Genomic DNA, 14,961 nt, shown 5'->3' with positions numbered 1-14,961 from the left:
AGATTGCAAATTGGTACTGTCAAGTACTAAGCATGATGTAAATAGGAGCAACAAACACAGTTTGAAATTTCTATATGCAAATGCCAGGAGCCTAAGAAATAAGATGGAAGAGTTAGAATATATTGCACTAAATGAAAAATTAGATATAATAGGCATCTCTGAGACCTGGTGGAAGGAGGATAACCAGTGGGACACTGTCATACCGGGGTACAAATTATATGGTATTGATAGGGTGGATCGAATGGTGGAGGGGTAGCATTGTATATTAACGAGAGCCTTGAATCAAATAGATTGAAAATTCTGCAGGAAACAAACACTTCTTGGAATCACTGTGGATTGAAATTCCATGTGTAAAGGGGAAAAGGATAATGATAGAAATGTACTACCGTCTGCCTGGCCAGGATGAACAGACGGATGCAGAAATGTTAAAGGAAATTAGGGACGCAAACAAACTGGGCAACACAATAATAATGGGTGATTTCAATTACCCCGATATTGACTGGGTAAATGTAACATCGGGACACTCTAGGGAGGTAAAATTCCTTGATGAAATCAAGGACAGCTTTATGGAGCAGCTGGTACAGGAACCGACAAGAGAAGGAAAATATCTAGACCTAGTCCTTAGTGGAGCGCATGATCTAGTGTGGGAGGTAATGGTGCTAGGGCCACTTGATATGATCGGATTTGATATTAGCTTTGAAGTATACATAGGAAATCAAATACGTTAGCATTTAACTTTAAAAAAGGAGATTATGATAAAATGAGAAGAACGGTGAAAATAAAACTTAGAGGAGCGACTGCGAGGGTCAAAAATTTACATCAGGCGTGGATGCTGTTCAAAATCACCCCCCAGAAAGCCCAGGCCAAATATATTCCGCGTATTAAAAAAGGAGGATGGAAAACAAAACGACAGCTAGCGTGGTTAAATAGTGAGGTAAAGGAAGCTACTAGAGCTAAAAGAAAGTCTTTCAGAAAATGGAAGAAGGAACCGACTGAAAATAATAAGAAACGGCATAAGGAATGTCAAGTCAAATGCAAAGTGCTGATAAGGAAAGCTAAGAGGGACTTCGAAAAAAGGATTGCGTTGGAGGCAAAAACACATAGTAAAAATTTTTTTTAGGTATATTAAAAGCAGGAAGCCGGCAAAAGAATCAGTTGGACCGCTAGATGACCAAGGAGTAAAAGGGTCGATCAGGGAAGACAAAGCCGTAGCGGAGAGATTAAATGAATTCTTTGCTTCGGTCTTCACCGGGGAAGATTTGGGTGGGATACCGGTGCCAGAAATGGTATTCGAAGCTGACGAGTCAGAGAAACTTAATGAATTCTCTGTAAACCTGGAGGATGTAATGGGGCAGTTCTACAAACTGAAGAGTAGCAAATCTCCTGGACCAGATGGTATTCATCCCAGAGTACTGATAGAACTGAAAAATGAGCTTGCAGAGCTATTGTTAGAAATATGTAATTTATCCTTTAAATCGCGCATGGTACCGGAAGATTGGAGGGTGGCCAATGTAACGCCGATTTTTTTAAAAAGGTTCCAGAGGAGATCCGGGATTATAGACTGGTGAGTCTGACGTCGGTGCTGGGCAAAATGGTAGAGGCTATTATTAAGAATAAAATTATAGAGCATATTCAAAAGCATAGATTAATGAGACAAAGTCAATATGGATTTAGTGAAGGGAAATCTTGCCTCACCAATCTACTACATTTCTGTGAAGGGGTGAACAAACATCTGGATAAAGTTGAGCCGGTTGATATTGTGTATCTGGGTTTTCAGAAGGCGTTTGACAAAGTACCTCATGAAAGACTCCAGAGGAAATTAGAGAGCCATGGGATAGGAGGTAGTGTTCTATTGTGGATTAAAAACTGGTTGAAAGATAGAAAACAGAGAGTGGGGTTAAATGGTCAGTATTCTCAATGGAGAAGGGTAGTTAGTGGGGTTCCCCATGGGTCTGTGCTGGGACTGCTGCTTTTTAACGTATTTATAAATGACCTAGAGATGGAAGTAACTAGTGAGGTAATTAAATTTGCTGATGACACAAAGTTATTCAAAGTCATTAAATCGCAGGAGGATTGTGAAAAATTACAAGTGGACCTTACGAGACTGGGTGGCTGGGCATCTAAATGACAGATGACGTTTAATGTGAGCAAGTGCAAAGTGATGCATGTGGGAAAGAGGAACCCGAATTATAGCTGTGTCATGCAAGGTTCTACGTTAGGAGTCACGAACTAAGAAAGGGATCTAGGTGTCGTCGTTGATGATACATTGAAACCTTCTGCTCAGTGTGCTGCTGCAGCTAAGAAAGCAAATAGAATGTTAGGTATTATTAGGAAAGGAATGGAAAACAAAAATGAGGATGTTATAATGCCTTTGTATCGCTCCATGTTGCAACCGCACCTCGAGTATTGTGTTCAATTCTGGTTGCCGCATCTCAAAAAAGATATAGTGGAATTAGAAAAGGTGCAGAGAAGGGCGATGAAAATGATAAAGGGGATGGGCCGACTTCCCTATGAGGAAAGGCTAAAGCGGCTAGGGCTCTTCAGCTAGGAGAAAAGGTGGCTGAGGGGAGATATGATAGAGGTCTTTAAAATAATGAGTGGAGTTGAACAGGTAGATGTGAAGTCTGTTCACGCTTTCCAAAAATACTAGGACTAGGGGGCATGCGATGAAGCTACAATGTAGTAAATTTAAAACGAACCGGAGAAAATGTTTGTTCACTCAGCGTGTAATTAAACTGTGGAATTCGTTGCCAGAAAATGTGGTAAAGGCGGTTAACTTAGCGGAGTTTAAAAAAGGTTTGGATGGCTTCCTAAAGGAAAAGTCCATAGATCACTATTAAATGGACTTGGGGGAAATCCACTATTTCTGGGATAAGCAGTATAAAATGTTTTGTACATTTTTGGGATCTTGCCGGGTATTTGTGACCTGGATTGGCCACTGTTGGAAACAGGATGCTGGGCTCGATGGACCTTTGGTCTTTCCCAGTATGGCAATACTTATGTACTTAAATGTGAGCAGGTTGTGCTCTTTGCGAAATTGACTGTTGCAGAGTTATAATAAAAATTTATGGTGGGGGAAAAAAAGGTAGAATTGTCTGCTTACTCAAAACCCCAAACTACCCCTAGTTTCCCAAAATTACCTCCCCTTGTAACTGTTCCAATATCTCAAAATCTATTTCCCAATTGCTCCGCCATGCAGCATACTGCCCCAACCCCTAAAACCACCCTCTGCAAACAGCCCCATTCAAAAAAAAAAAAAAATTATCCCCCCCCCCCAATATTCCACCCCCAAAAAACTACCCTTACTTCAGTGACACAACATCCCATAAACTGCCTGTAACCTAAAATTGCCCCACTGCAGCTTCCCTTCCACTGTGTATTAATTTTTGGATGGATTGATCTTATTTGTCTGTATAATTTTATTGTAAGTTTGTCTTGTTTTAATATTAAGTATGTACTTATGTGATCCACTAAGAATTATGGATTAAGCAGAATAAAAATTGTAAAATAAATAAAATATCCCCCACAACTATCACTACATTGTGTAGGCAGATCAGATTAAGCCATTGGCAAACTTTGCACATACTTTGTGCCCACATGTTTGGTTGGGGGAGGGGAGACTTAAATTGCTCAACATTCAGGATGTTAGGATTGCTGTCTGGCTTCTGAAGTCAGCAGAAATTTACATTAAGGTAGAAGGTGATGGAGAATAGTTTTGCACATGTTTCACAATGAGTTCTGTAGTCCCTCCCCCACCGTCTTCCATTGTAAGTAGCAGCAGAATCTGTAGGTAGGTTTCAGCCAGTGGGAATGCAGTGGTGGCCAAGGAATGGAACGATGCTGTAGTCACAGGAAAGGAAGGAGATGATCTGAAGGAAGTTTCTGTGCTGAAGTTGTGAAATTACTGTATGTAGTGGGGGGTGGGGGAGAGAAAAACTGAACTCCTTTTAGAATGTGCCCCAATATATTTATTTGATTGAAGCAGTTCCAACAGCTACAGTATACATACACTAATTCACTGTAGCATTGTGTTTATAGAGTTGCACCTTTCAAACTGTCTTCCGCCACTCATCTTCTCTTCTAATCGGAGATACAATGTACATACACACCCAACCAACCAACATCCCCCCTACCTCAACATACACACATGCATTCATTTACATTTACAGGGATTGGAAAGAATTTCATGACTCATGCTTTGCATACTTTTTTTTTCTGTGGATATAGAATTAAAAAAAAAAAAAGAGAAGCTTAATGAATACATAACTACTCATTCAGTTTACTTCATAATTAAGAACTGATTACTTTAAGTGGGATGATTAATAGTGTGTGTAGACCAGAGTAAGATCTGAATACATTGAAAAATATATATCGGGGTCATCAACTATGCATACATACTTGGCAATCACACAAATGGTAGACTAAATTTTTTACATTTCTTGATTTGTTTGAAAAATTGCAAAATAGCAAGTTTTCTTTCATTTTTCATTTTCAGACCTCAGAAAGGGAGTCATCCCCTAAAAGCTAGTCAAATGCATTGTATCAGTCCAATTAAAGATATCACTTTATCTTTTTGTTTAAAGTTATTTCCTTTTTTTTAACAGGTCAAATCCATTTTATGAACCAAAATCTGTTACTGCTTTAAAGAATCAAATTTCTACCATGCAAGACACAGAAACAGAAAAAAAGATGAAAAAAGAGGCTCCAGCACCACCAGTTCTGTCACCAAAGATTGAAAGAGAAGGAATGGGACATACGGAGACTGTTTCTGCAGGGATAGAGCTTCGTGCTTCTCCTAAGGTAGTAATTTGTATGTGAAATTTAAATGTGTTAGAAAATACAGCCCTTGTGTACATATATAAGGAAATTAAGAACATAAGAATAGCTGTACTGGGTCAGACCAATGATCCATCTAGCCCAGAATTCTGCTTCCAAGCAGTGGCCAATCCAGGTCATAAGTACCTGGCAGAATCCCAAAGAGTAGCAAGATTCCGTGCTACTAATCCCAGGGATGAGCAGTGGCTTTCCCCATTTCTGTCTCAGTAGCAGACTTTGGACTTTTCCTGTAGGAAATTGTTTGAACCGTTTTGAAACCCTGATACGCTAACCAGTGTTACCACATCCTCTGGTAAAGAGTTCCAAAACTTAACTATTCGTTGAATAAAAAAATGTTTCTTCTTAGTCGTTTTAAAAGTATTACCATGTAATTTCATTGAGTGACCCCTAGTCTTAGTATTTTTGAAAGAATAAAAATCGATTCATATTTACCTGTTCTACACCATTCAATATTTTGTAGACCTCTATCATATCCCTCCTCAGCCATCTCTTTTCCAAGCTGAAGAGCCAGAATACCTTAAGCCTTTCCTTATATGAGAGGAGTTCGATCCCCTTAATCAATTTGGTTGCCCTTCTTTAAACTTTCTCAAGGAGGAGATCAATCCTCCTCTACTACATTGAGCTGTGAAACTTTATCAGATTTTTCAATGAAAAAAATGTAAAATATTTGTTCTAATTTAGATACTGGAGTACAAGATTTGCATAGCAAAGATACAGTATACGTTCTGTCTAATTTCAGTTTTATTCCTATGGGCCCTGCTGCAGATAACTCGAGTTTAGTAAAAGACCCCCTTATTGGGAGGAGTAGTATGTGTCAGTTTTAAGCTGTTTCTCTTGAAGTCTTGGATAAATTGTCAGGCTCCTTGCAATCTTCAGCTGTTAGCTTTATTATTGACTGCAAAAGAAGTATTGTTAAAATTTGTTATGTCATTGGTTAGTGAGTCTTTAAGATCATGAATTGTACCTGAAGCCTGGAAGGTGGCAGTTGTGCATCTGCTTTGGAAAAAAAACTATATTGGATATGAGCCAACCAAGTAATTTTAGGCCAGTGTCAAATCTGCTATTTTTATCTAAAATTTTAGAAAAGATGGTTTTAATTCAATTGATTATATAGAGAGACAAGGTGCTCTCTTTGAGTTTGTCTGTATTCAGGAATTCTCACAGTATAAAGACAGTTTTGTTAGACATTGTTGATGATTGTTGGAAATATCTAGACAACGGGTAAGATGTTTTATTGGACTTAAATACTGCTTTTGACATGCTTGACCATTCAATTTTGTTGACTAGGCTGATAGAAGTGGGGCTTTGTGATGTATTGCATTGGTTTAAATATTTTTTAGAAAATAGGTCACAGAGGGTGTTAATTAAGTGAGTCAGAGCTCTCAAAACCTAAATTTCTGCAGTACGATGTACCATGAGGTGCATTGCTGTCTCCTTTGCTTTATAATTTGTATGTACATCCAGTGATAGATATCGCTTTGAAGCATGGAATTCATGTTCATTCTTTTGCTGATGATATTGAGTTGTACGTTGCGTTGGGTTCTGCTTGAGAGACTCAGTTGGAGAAGTTGAGCAATAGTTTGAGTGAAATTAAAATTTGGATATTGATGAATAAGTTCCAGTTGAATGCATATTAAACAGAATTTCTTTGAATTCTGAGGGATAACTGTAAATTCTCCCATCCATCTTTATTGTGGGAAAGGGCTACTATAGTAGCTAAGTACCAGGTTCTTAGTCTGTGTATACTTTTGGATGCGGGATTAACTTTTGATAACCATATTTTTCAATTGGCCTGTCTGCCAATTGCGTAAGATTCGAGGTTACTTCTCTGAGTTAGATTTTGCCCAGTTGTTGTATGCATATGTAATCTCATGCCGAGATTATTGTAATGCATTGTTTGTGGGGTTGCTTTGTAATTCAGCAATTCGGCTTTTGAAAAATGTGGCATTGTGTGATCATGTTTTACCCAATTTTCTATCATTGCACTGGCTTCCTCTCAGTAAACAGTGTATTTTTAAGATGTTGGTATTGGTTTTTAGCGTTTTCCATGATATGTTTCCAATTTATTTATCTAAAAAACTACCAATATGTACACCAAACCGGTTGTTAAACTCTGTGTGAGAGATGTTTTCTTTTACCTTCTGCAAGATTTTTACAGCTGGAATATGCTCCTTCACAAGCTTTTTCTTAGTCATTGGTTTGGTTTCAGAATAAGCTGCCTCCTACAGTGAGATCTATTAATAATAATTTAATTTTCCGTAAGTCTGTAAAAACTCACTTGTTTTAATTAGTTCTGATGAACTGTTTAAGTAAAGCTGGAAGATTTGTTTAATTGATTTTATGTTTGTGTGTACTGTGTGTAATTGATCAGAAGTTGTGTGTATTTTGTTTTTATTATGGATGCAAACCATGTAACCCATTCTGGACGTAGTCAATAGGACGGGCTTTAAAATCAAATAAATAATTTCTAATTTTGCTGTATGTTTTTTGAGATATGGCAACCAGAATTGCACACAGTACTCAAGGTTGCATATATACAAATTGTCTAGAACATCAGAAGAAAGGCATAGGCGTAGTTTGACTGTTTCATTTGGGGGGGCAAAGAATGGGCGGAGCATATTAGCATATCATTTGCATATATAAATATGCAAATGAATATGCTAATATGGAGGAAGGAATGAAATTTACAGGCAAAATATCACAGATGCACATTTCAAAAAGCTGACACATTTCAATTAATAAATTATGAATAAAATACTTTTATTTACCTTTGTTGTCTGATCATTTAGTTTTTCTATTCGCTTTGATCCCAGTGTCTTCTGTTTTATGCAGTGTCTTCTTTCCAGTAGGCTTCCCTCTGCTCCCCACCCTCCCAGTTCCATCCATCTCTTGCTCCTTCCCTCTGCTCCCCAACCCTCCCAGTTCCATCCATCTTCTGTTCCTTCCCTCTGCTCACCATCCCTCCGTCCCATCCATCTTCTGCTCCTTCCCTCTGCTGTGCCTGACCTCTCCCAATCCCATCCATCTCCTGGTCCATCCCTCTGCTCCCCACCCCTCGCAGTCCCATCCATCTCTTGTTCCTTCCCTCTGCTTCCCACCACTCCCAGTCCCATTCATCTCCTGCTCCTTCCCTCTGCTTCCCACCCCACCCAGTCCCATCCATCTCCTGCTCCTTCCCTCTGCTTCCCACCCCACCCAGTCCCATCCATCTCCTGCTCCTTCCCTCTGCTTCCCACCCCTCCCAGTCCCATTCATCTCCTGCTCCTTCCCTCTGCTCCCCACCCCTCCCAGTCCCATTCATCTCCTGCTCCTTCCCACCCCTCCCAGTCCCATCCATCTCCTGCTCCTTCCCTCTGCTTCCCACCCCTCCCAGTCCCATCCATCTCTTGCTCCTTCCCTCTGCTTCCCACCCCTCCCAGTCCCATTCATCTCCTGCTCCTTCCCTCTGCTTTCCACCCCTCCCAGTCCCATCCATCTCTTGCTCCTTCCCTCTGCTTCCCACCCCTCCCAGTCCCATCCATCTTTTGCTCCTTCCCTCTGCTTCCCACCCCTCCCAGTCCCATTCATCTCCTGCTCCTTCCCTCTGCTTCCCACCCCTCCCAGTCCCATCCCTCCCAGTCCCATCCATCTCTTGCTCCTTCCCTCTGCTTCCCACCCCTCCCAGTCCCATTCATCTCCTGCTCCTTCCCTCTGCTTCCCACCCCTCCCAGTCCCATTCATTTCTTGCTCCTTCCCTCTGCTTCCCACCCCTCCCAGTCCCATCCATTTCTTGCTCCTTCCCTCTGCTTCCCACCCCTCCCAGTCCCATCCATCTCCTGCTCCTTCCCTCTGCTCCCCACCCCTCCCAGTCCCATTCATCTCCTGCTCCTTCCCACCCCTCCCAGTCCCATTCATCTCCTGCTCCTTCCCACCCCTCCCAGTCCCATCCATCTCCTGCTCCTTCCCTCTGCTTCCCACCCCTCCCAGTCCCATTCATTTCTTGCTCCTTCCCTCTGCTTCCCACCCCTCCCAGTCCCATCCATCTCTTGCTCCTTCCCTCTGCTTCCCACCCCTCCCAGTCCCATTCATCTCCTGCTCCTTCCCTCTGCTTCCCACCCCTCCCAGTCCCATCCATCTCTTGCTCCTACCCTCTGCTTCCCACCCCTCCCAGTCCCATTCATTTCCTGCTCCTTCCCTCTGCTTCCCACCCCTCCCAGTCCCATCCATCTTTGCTCCTTCCCTCTGCTTCCCACCCCTCCCAGTCCCATTCATCTCCTGCTCCTTCCCTCTGCTTCCCACCCCTCCCAGTCCCATCCCTCCCAGTCCCATCCATCTCTTGCTCCTTCCCTCTGCTTCCCACCCCTCCCAGTCCCATTCATCTCCTGCTCCTTCCCTCTGCTTCCCACCCCTCCCAGTCCCATTCATTTCTTGCTCCTTCCCTCTGCTTCCCACCCCTCCCAGTCCCATCCATCTCTTGCTCCTTCCCTCTGCTTCCCACCCCTCCCAGTCCCATCCATCTTCCCTCTGCTCCCCCCCCCCCCCCCCCGAGGTCCAAGATGGTGACTTCCGTTTACCCCCCTCGCTCCCTCCCTCCCTCCCTCCGGTGCAGGCAACAGTCTTCAGCTTTTCCAGCGTTCCTGGCAGCGGTAGCGATGTACACGCTGCCTTCGGTCTGCCCCGGAAGCCTTCTCTTCAAGTTCCTGTTCCCACCTATGCGGGAACAGGAACTTGAAGAGAAGGCTTCGGGGCAGAGCCAAAGGCAGCGTGTACAATGCTACCGCTGCCAGGAACGCTGGAAGACTGCTGCCTGCGCCGGAAGGAGGGAGGAAGAGAGAGGGGTAGACGGACACGCTCCTCTCCGTCCGCTTGGCTTCCCTGCCCTCTCTGTCTGCGTCCCGCCCGAAAGGAAATGACGTCAGAGGAAGGCGGGACGCAGATAGAGAGGGCAGGGAAGCCAAGCGGACCGAGAGGAGCGCGTGCCTGCATGTGTTTTTTTTTTTTTAAAACTAATGGCGCGGCGGCGCCTTGCGTCGTTTGGGGGGGCATTGCCCCCCCCCCCAGTCTACGCCTATGAAGAAAGGTGTTTCTGGCAAAGTGAATTTATGCAGCGATGCACTCCCCCCCCCCCCCCCCTGGATTCTATATAGCATGCCTAAAGATGTGCGCCAAAATCCAGGCAGATTCTGTAACAATGTACATAACTTAATTAGCAAGCTAATTAACATTAATAGCACTTAACAAGCAATAATGAGCACTAATTGGCAATAATTAGAATTTATCTGCACAACCCGCTAAAAGTATTCTGTATCACACTGCACACAACTTCTAATTTGTGCAAAATGGTTATGAGCAGCGAAATGGGCATTTTGTGGCATTCCAAAATTTATGTGCGTATTTATAGAATATGGTCCTCTGTACCTAAATCTACGCACTGGGATTTATGCCATGTTTTCATTGATGTAAATGGACATGTGTAGTTTTAGGCGCTGGGATATCAATTAAGCGTATTCAATATACCATGCCTAAATATAGGCGCTGCTTATAGAATACGCTTAGGTGAAAATCTTTTCCATGCAGATTTTTAGGCACCATATAGAGAATTTCCCCCCCCCCCCCCCCCCCCCCCCCCCCCAGGCCTGTATTAAAGAAATAGTACTACCAAAAATTTGTCAAGAGCTATAGTTTTTTTTTTTTTAGTTTAATTTTGTTTTATTCCTAAGAAAAATAAGTGTGTTGGGTTTTTGAAAGGTTTTCTAAAATGACTGTCTACTGCTTTGGATCTGTTTTCAAAAAGAAGAAATGGTGTAGTCATGATCCTGTACTGATATGAGACAGATAATTTTTAGTATAGGATAACTGTTTACACATATATTTTTATGTAAGTGATGGAACTGTGGATTAAAATGTTAAGTATATATGCTGCCCTCCTGATGATGTCAGGAATGATGCAAATAGAGCTATTCTTAATATTTGGCTGATGTAAACAATGATGCGATTATTGGCAATTGGCATGGAATGCCATGTACAGACAATATGTAAGATTTGAAGTGAAAAACAGTGTAATTAGGTTTTTAAATATTTTTTCATTATTTCATTAGCAATATAGTTATATATGAGCTTTTCAGTTTTTATTTTTTTTAGTTTTGATTTGAATGGGATGTGCTCTGCTCCCCTGTAGATACAAATATATGGAGGCCCATTTTAAAAGCACACTTAAGTTATTATGGAACTTTATAAGTCTTAAGTGCTTTGAAAATACGCTTCATGGTATATCTGTTGCAATTTATTACCTAAAATGCTAACTAGTAGAGTTGAGTATACTAAGGGAGAAATTCATCAAGCTGTCACGTCTGTGGCCGTGACCACCCTCAGCCTTACCTTCTTTCTGGGGGTCAGCAGCTCTGCTGGCTTCTGTCTGTGTTTGTGTTAGTCTTGTCTCTGTCCTGGTGTGCTGGCTGCTTCCAGCATGAACCTGATTGCTTCACTAGACCTCACCTGTGTGGGCTACGTCTCTCTAGGGAGCCAGCATCTAAGATGGCTGCCACCGGCTCTGTGCCAGCTTCCAAGATGGCTCCTGCCTGTCTTTCCTGTGGGCTCACTTCCTATGTGTGTCAAGCCTCGCTTTGGGGTCAGTGTACTTCCTGCTTCTGTCCTGCTGCTGGTGACTCATCAGTGAGAGCCTTCATAAGGAAGTGCTCTGCTGGCAGTCAGGGCCTTTGCATAAGTGTTATGCTCTTAGGCCAGGTCAGGTTAGTAAGTGTCTGCTGCACTACTGCTTAGCCTCTCTCTGGGTTCCAGCCCAGTTTCTTTCTGTGTCTGTTGTCCTTCCGTGGGGGGTCTTCCCTGCCTCTGTCTGTCTGTGGACTGCGGGTCCTTCCTGGCTTACCCTGTGTTTGGGGTGAAGCCTCTGCTCCAGGCCTACCCTGTGGTTGGGGTGAAGCCTCTGTTCCTGGCTTACCCTGGGTAATCGTGACGTCACGTCGGCCCCGGAGGATTTAAAAGCAAAATCTAAAAATCTCTTTTACGGCGTTCCGTCGCGCGAGCGATCGCACTGCGCATTTGCGCACACATCTTCCCGCTCGCTGTGCGGACACGCCCCTCAGTTAAATGCAAAAGATGAAGGAGACAACTCCAAAAGGGGAGGTGGGAGGGTTTGTGAGAATATGCAGCCTGCTGTCTTCGGAGAACACCTGTTACAGGTAAGTAACTACTCTTTCTCCGAAGACAAGCAGGCTGATATTTTCACAAGTGGGGTATCCCTAGCTTCCAGGCTTACACAACACAACAAATAGTGGTCAATTGAGTCTCGCAACGGCGAGGCCAGAATAAAAATTGACCTGAAAAGAAGAAACATCTAAATGAGTGTAGCCTGGAACAGAACAAAAACGGGCCTAGGAGGGTTGGAGTTGGATTCTAAACCCCAAATAAGTTCTGCAGCCCCGACTGCCCAAACCGATTGTCGAGTCGGCTATCCTGCTGAAGGCAGTAGTGAAATGTGAATGTGTGGACTGATGACCACACCGCAGCCTTGCAGATCTCTTCAATAGTGATTGATCTTAGATGAGCCACCGACTCAGCCATGGCTCTAATTTTGTGAGCCGTGACATGGCCCTCTAGAGTCAGTCCAGCTTGGACAAAAACGAAGGAGATGCAATCTGCTAGCCAAGAAGAAATGGTGCGGTTTCCGACAGCAACTGGCATTAAAAGAAATAAACAACTGGGCGGACTGTCTGAGGGAGCTCGTCCGCTCCACGTAAAAAGTGCGCAGCTTGCTTTCGCCAGGGCTTGTAAGATGAGGGAGAAAGAATGTTGGCAATACAATTGACTGGATCCGATGGTACTCTGATACCAGCGCCAGTAAGAACTTTGGCTGCACGCGGAGAATTACTCTGTTAAGATGAGAAGTAAGGTAAGGCGCTTGAGCTACTAGAGTCTGAAGCTCACCGACCTTACGAGTTGAAGGAACAGCCACCAAGGAAAACGACCTTCCAGGTCCAATACTTCAGATGGCAGGAATCCAGTGGCCCGAATTGAGCTTGCAGCAGCTGGATGAAAACGACATTGAGACCCCAAGATACTGGATAAGGAGTGATAGGGGCTTTGACCGAAGCATAAGAGCCAACTTTCAAAATTATTGGGGGTGCTAAGCCCAACAGAAATAACCCCCCCTAGACACATACAAGGAATTCTCTCAATATTGGGGGAGAAGTAAACCTCTCATGAAGTGGACAGCTATAGGCTAACCTTCTACACGTTGATGGTAAGCTCTTATTGCACGAAGATGAACACTGACAGAGTTGGTCTTGAGACCAGACTCAGACAGGTGTAGAAAGAACTCAAGCAAGGTCTGTATAAGACAAGAGGCAGGATCTAGGGCCTTGCTGTCACACCAGACGGTAAACCTCTTCCATGAAAAAGAATAACACCTCTTCGTGGAATCTTTTCTGGAAGCAAGCAAGAGTTGGGAGACACTCTCTGGAAGACTCAACGAAACCCACACTCTCAACATCCAGACCGTGTGAGCCAGAGATTGCGTAATGAGAGCTGGAAAACATTCCAACTCCAGAAGAAGAGGGAACCATATCTGATGCGGCTAGAAGGGAGCGATCAGAATCATGGCTCCACAATCTTGCTTGAGAATCAGCCATGGCAGCGTCGGTGGCTCACTTGAAGTCAGCCACTATTGAAGAGATTTGCAAGGCTGCGATGTGGTTATCTGTCCACACATTCACATCACATTACTGCCTCCAGCAGGATACCCGACGCGACAGTCGGTTCGGGCAGTCGGTGCTGCAGAATCTGTTTGGGGTTTAAATCCAACTCCACCCTCCAGGACCCGAATTTATTCTGGTCAGGCTGCACTGTCAGTTGTTCTTCGTAGGTCAATTTTCTGTTGTATCCTCGCCGTTGCGAGGTTCAATTGACCTGGGTTCTTGTTTTGAGTGAGCCTGAGAGCTAGGGATACCCCAGTCGTGAGAACAAGCAGCCTGCTTGTCCTCGGAGAAAGTGAATGATACATACCTGTAGCAGGTGTTCTCCGAGGACAGCAGGCTGATTGTTCTCACCTACCCTTCCTCCTCCCCTTTGGAGTTGCGTTTCATCATTTTTGCTTGTCATTCAACTGGCGGGAACGGTCACGCACGGGCAGAAAGACGGCCGCGCATGCGCGGTGGGCGTGCCCTGCGTGCGGACCGCCCGCGAAGCTTCTTCCGGTTGGTGGGGGCTGCCGCGGACGTCACCCCAGTCATGAGAACAATCAGCCTGCTGTCCTCGGAGAACACCTGCTACAGGTATGTATCATTCACTGTATCCTGTCTCCACCTAGCTAGAGGGTGTACCCTGTGGGTACTCCCGGTTCCCCATTCTGCCTAGTGTGTATGCTGCCCTAGTCCTTGCTCCTGCTAAGCTTCTGTATGCCTTGTGTTCCTTGGTCTGTCTTCTGGGTCTTGCTAGTGGCTGTGCAGCAGCACACTGTCTGTGTTTAGTTCCTAGTCCAGTCTCCCTCGTGTTTCCTAGACCCAGGGTGGGTCCTCTGGATCTTCCGTTCCTGCCTTATCCTGCAAGTCCTGCCGGCCACCTGCACTTCGGAGCTCAACTCCGGAGGAACGGTGGCTAAGTGCAGGTGAAGCTGTTCCTGTTTCGTCTGTTCTAGTTGCCTGCCTTGTACTACTCCAGTCCAGAGTTCCAGTACTGCTCTTCTGTGTTTCCAGTCCCGAGGTGGTCTTGCCTGCCGCTGCCGCTCCGCAGCAGTGGCCCAAGGGCTCACGAACTCCAGTCCTGCCTCGAGTACCTGACAGAATGCCAAGGCCCTCGAGAACGCAACACAAGCAGATTTAAGGCTTTTGCGCAGGCATTGGGACCTTAACACGCGTTAAGGGAATTAATGCACGCTAATTGCTAAGAAGCCCATTTTTAGCATTTAGCCTGTGTTAACTCCCCTAATGCATGTTAAGGCCCTAAGACCAGCATGATGGTCTTATTGCTGCTTGATGAATTCCCCATTTAATGAGTTTTTTTCTAGAATGTGTGGGCAGCCAGTGTTGTTACAAGAGGAGAATAATTTGATTTTGGTTCATCACACAGCCATGAATTCTTACAGCCATATTTTGCACAGATTGTCTTTGCGGGTTTGCCACATTATTTTAT

The 14,961-nt window shown here is 44.3% G+C and overlaps 1 protein-coding gene across 1 annotated transcript in view; it reads left to right on the top strand.

Moving 5' to 3' along the window:
• Positions 1 to 14,961, top strand: part of EHBP1 (EH domain binding protein 1) — a 763,964-nt gene that overhangs the window by 293,842 nt on the left and 455,161 nt on the right. Inside the window, 1 exon segment of the mRNA XM_030196160.1 lies at positions 4,605 to 4,800. Within this exon segment, the coding sequence (XP_030052020.1) occupies positions 4,605 to 4,800 (196 nt within the window).

Source organism: Microcaecilia unicolor, chromosome 3 (assembly GCF_901765095.1).
Source record: "Microcaecilia unicolor chromosome 3, aMicUni1.1, whole genome shotgun sequence".
Taxonomy (NCBI): Eukaryota; Metazoa; Chordata; class Amphibia; order Gymnophiona; family Siphonopidae; genus Microcaecilia; species Microcaecilia unicolor.
The sequence above is the reverse complement of the archived record's forward strand: the minus strand, read 5'-3'. Positions and strand labels throughout refer to the sequence as shown.